The sequence below is a fragment of the Octodon degus genome, unplaced genomic scaffold (assembly GCF_000260255.1).
Source record: "Octodon degus isolate 3935 unplaced genomic scaffold, OctDeg1.0 scaffold00357, whole genome shotgun sequence".
NCBI lineage: Eukaryota > Metazoa > Chordata > Mammalia > Rodentia > Octodontidae > Octodon > Octodon degus.
Window position 1 is genome coordinate 686328 of NW_004524933.1, and position 2152 is coordinate 688479.

The 2152-nt window shown below is 43.4% G+C and overlaps 1 protein-coding gene across 1 annotated transcript in view; it reads left to right on the forward strand.

The window, feature by feature from the left end:
- Positions 1 to 2152, forward strand: part of Washc2c (WASH complex subunit 2C) — a 69797-nt gene that overhangs the window by 49670 nt on the left and 17975 nt on the right. The window contains exon 19 of the mRNA XM_023708398.1: positions 1428 to 1597. Within this exon, the coding sequence (XP_023564166.1) occupies positions 1428 to 1597 (170 nt within the window). The remainder of the gene's footprint in view (positions 1 to 1427; positions 1598 to 2152) is intronic.

The following is a 2152-nucleotide window of genomic DNA, read 5'->3' on the forward strand; positions in this document are numbered from 1 at the left end:
GTATAGGATTCTTTCTGTTTCCAAATCAGCATAATCAATAGTGAGTTTCGTTTAGCTACTTTTCACATTGAACTGTGCAAAAAAGCCTTTCATGACACTTGGGAGCTGGGAAACAGGAGATACACTAGTGGCATAAGCGCCTGCCTGGCAAGCACAAGGTCCTGAATTCTATTCCCTAATCCCAGAAAAAAAAAAAAAAAAAAAAATTAAATCTGGATCTTCCTAAGCGTTGTAGGTATAGCTCAATATAGAGTGTATGCTTAGCATGAACAACACCTGGGTTACATCCCTAGGACTGAAAAAACATTTTTTAAATAAATCAAAAGCTGAGTTCTTTATCTTTGTGGCTAAGTTATCATGGGATAGAGTGGATAACAACTCTTAGCTGTGTTGATGTATTAATTGAAAGTGACTTAAAATGGTACACAAGTTTTGTTTTCTCAAATAAAATTTATGATCAATTCTTCATTTTTTGTAACCATTGTTAGTGGTTGTTTGCCTTATAATGACAAGCAGCCTCAGTCCTACCAGAGCATAATAGTGGTGAAGAGATAAAAATATTCACTATAGCTGGGAGCAGGAAGAAATCTGGAATAAAGATGGCCGGGGTTCAAGAGCAAAGACTCTCAGCATCAGCTCTCCCTTGGACTCTTGGGGAGCTTTAAAGAACACTGAAGGTGGCTCCAAGGTTTGGAAAGGCTTGGGGTACACCGTCCTCACATGAATTTGTTAAAGCTTTTAGGTGGCTTCTAGCCTGAAGCCCTGGCCTTGTGCACCACTCTGAGGAGTTCTCAGACCTCCCTGAGGACCCTGTGAAATGCAGGTGCTGGCTCAGCCTGGGTTGGGGTCTGAGGGTTCTGCAGAATCTGTGCTGGCTTGACCCTCTGTAAAGCCACATAAGCAAGGATTTGGGAGAGCTTTTCTTGGTGTTCTGGGCTCCACAGCCTAGAGCTGTGATACAGAGGTCACCAGCAGCTTCCATTGTGCTACTTGGCAGGTCTATGGCATGAGCCAACTATCTGTTATTTCAGTCTGTTTTGGGGTGTTTTACATTAAAACAGCGTTCTTCTCCTTCTATGTTGATTTTGAGCCCCTAAAATGGAGCAGTTCTCATGTTCCAACCCAGAACAGAACCATAGCAGGAAGAAGCATTGTGGCAGGTGGTGGAGAAGGAAGAAGGCCTGAGGAAAATTGTAAGGTCCCAGAATCCAGCAGAGTGGATCTGAGTTCAAAACATTGGCCATGACCTTTGTTCCAGAATGATACATTTAGTTTGGTATTTAGTTTTAAAGCCACTTAATTGCTGTTGGTTTTTGTTTTATATTTGTGGTACTACGAAACAAGAGCAGGACTGGGCCTGCGCTAGGCAGGCAGAGCTGCTTCTCTCACCTCCCGATGTGTAGTATGGCGCTTGGTTGTATTTTCAGGACCAGTGGAGCGTTGCTGATGCACAGACCAAGCTACCACCTGACAGCAAACCCAAAGGAGAGCTCAGCAACTCAGAGACCGCCCAGGGCCAGCAGACCACGACCATGAAGAAGGCCAGCCTTTTTGAAGAGGATGATGAAGATGATCTGTTCGCCATTGCCAAGGACAGGTGACGTAGTCAAGGCAGGAAACCCTGGCTCCGTGTCTGCAGTGGCAAGAGAAGGTTTGGAATATGCAGGTCAGGCAGTGTGTGGTTGTCACGACAGATATACAGGTCTTCTCCTCAGTGCTGGAAGTGCTTGTTTTCTTAAATCCTTGCTTGATTTATTCCCTCTCTCATTTATTTTTACTAGCTTGGGAATTCTGTCTTGGTTTATCAGTGGTGTAAATACTTCCTGACCTGTATCTTTTTGTATTTTCTCTGAGGTATCCTAAAGATAGTAAAGTTTGGTCTGGGTTATTTGAAAATTTGTCACTTCCATAGAAGTGGACTTAGCATTGGAAAGTGTCCTGGTAGAGGACAGCTGTCCACAGATCTATGGTACCCACTGGTGGCAAGAACCCTTGCCATTGGTACATTGCATAATGTTGTCTTACTGGTTATTCATTGTATGGGATGCAGACATGATATCCTGTCCACGAACACTATTGGAACAAATCTTTCTATTCATTGAGTTGGGAGAGGGTAGCTGTGTATCTGTCCTATTTTGTTTTTTTGTTTTTG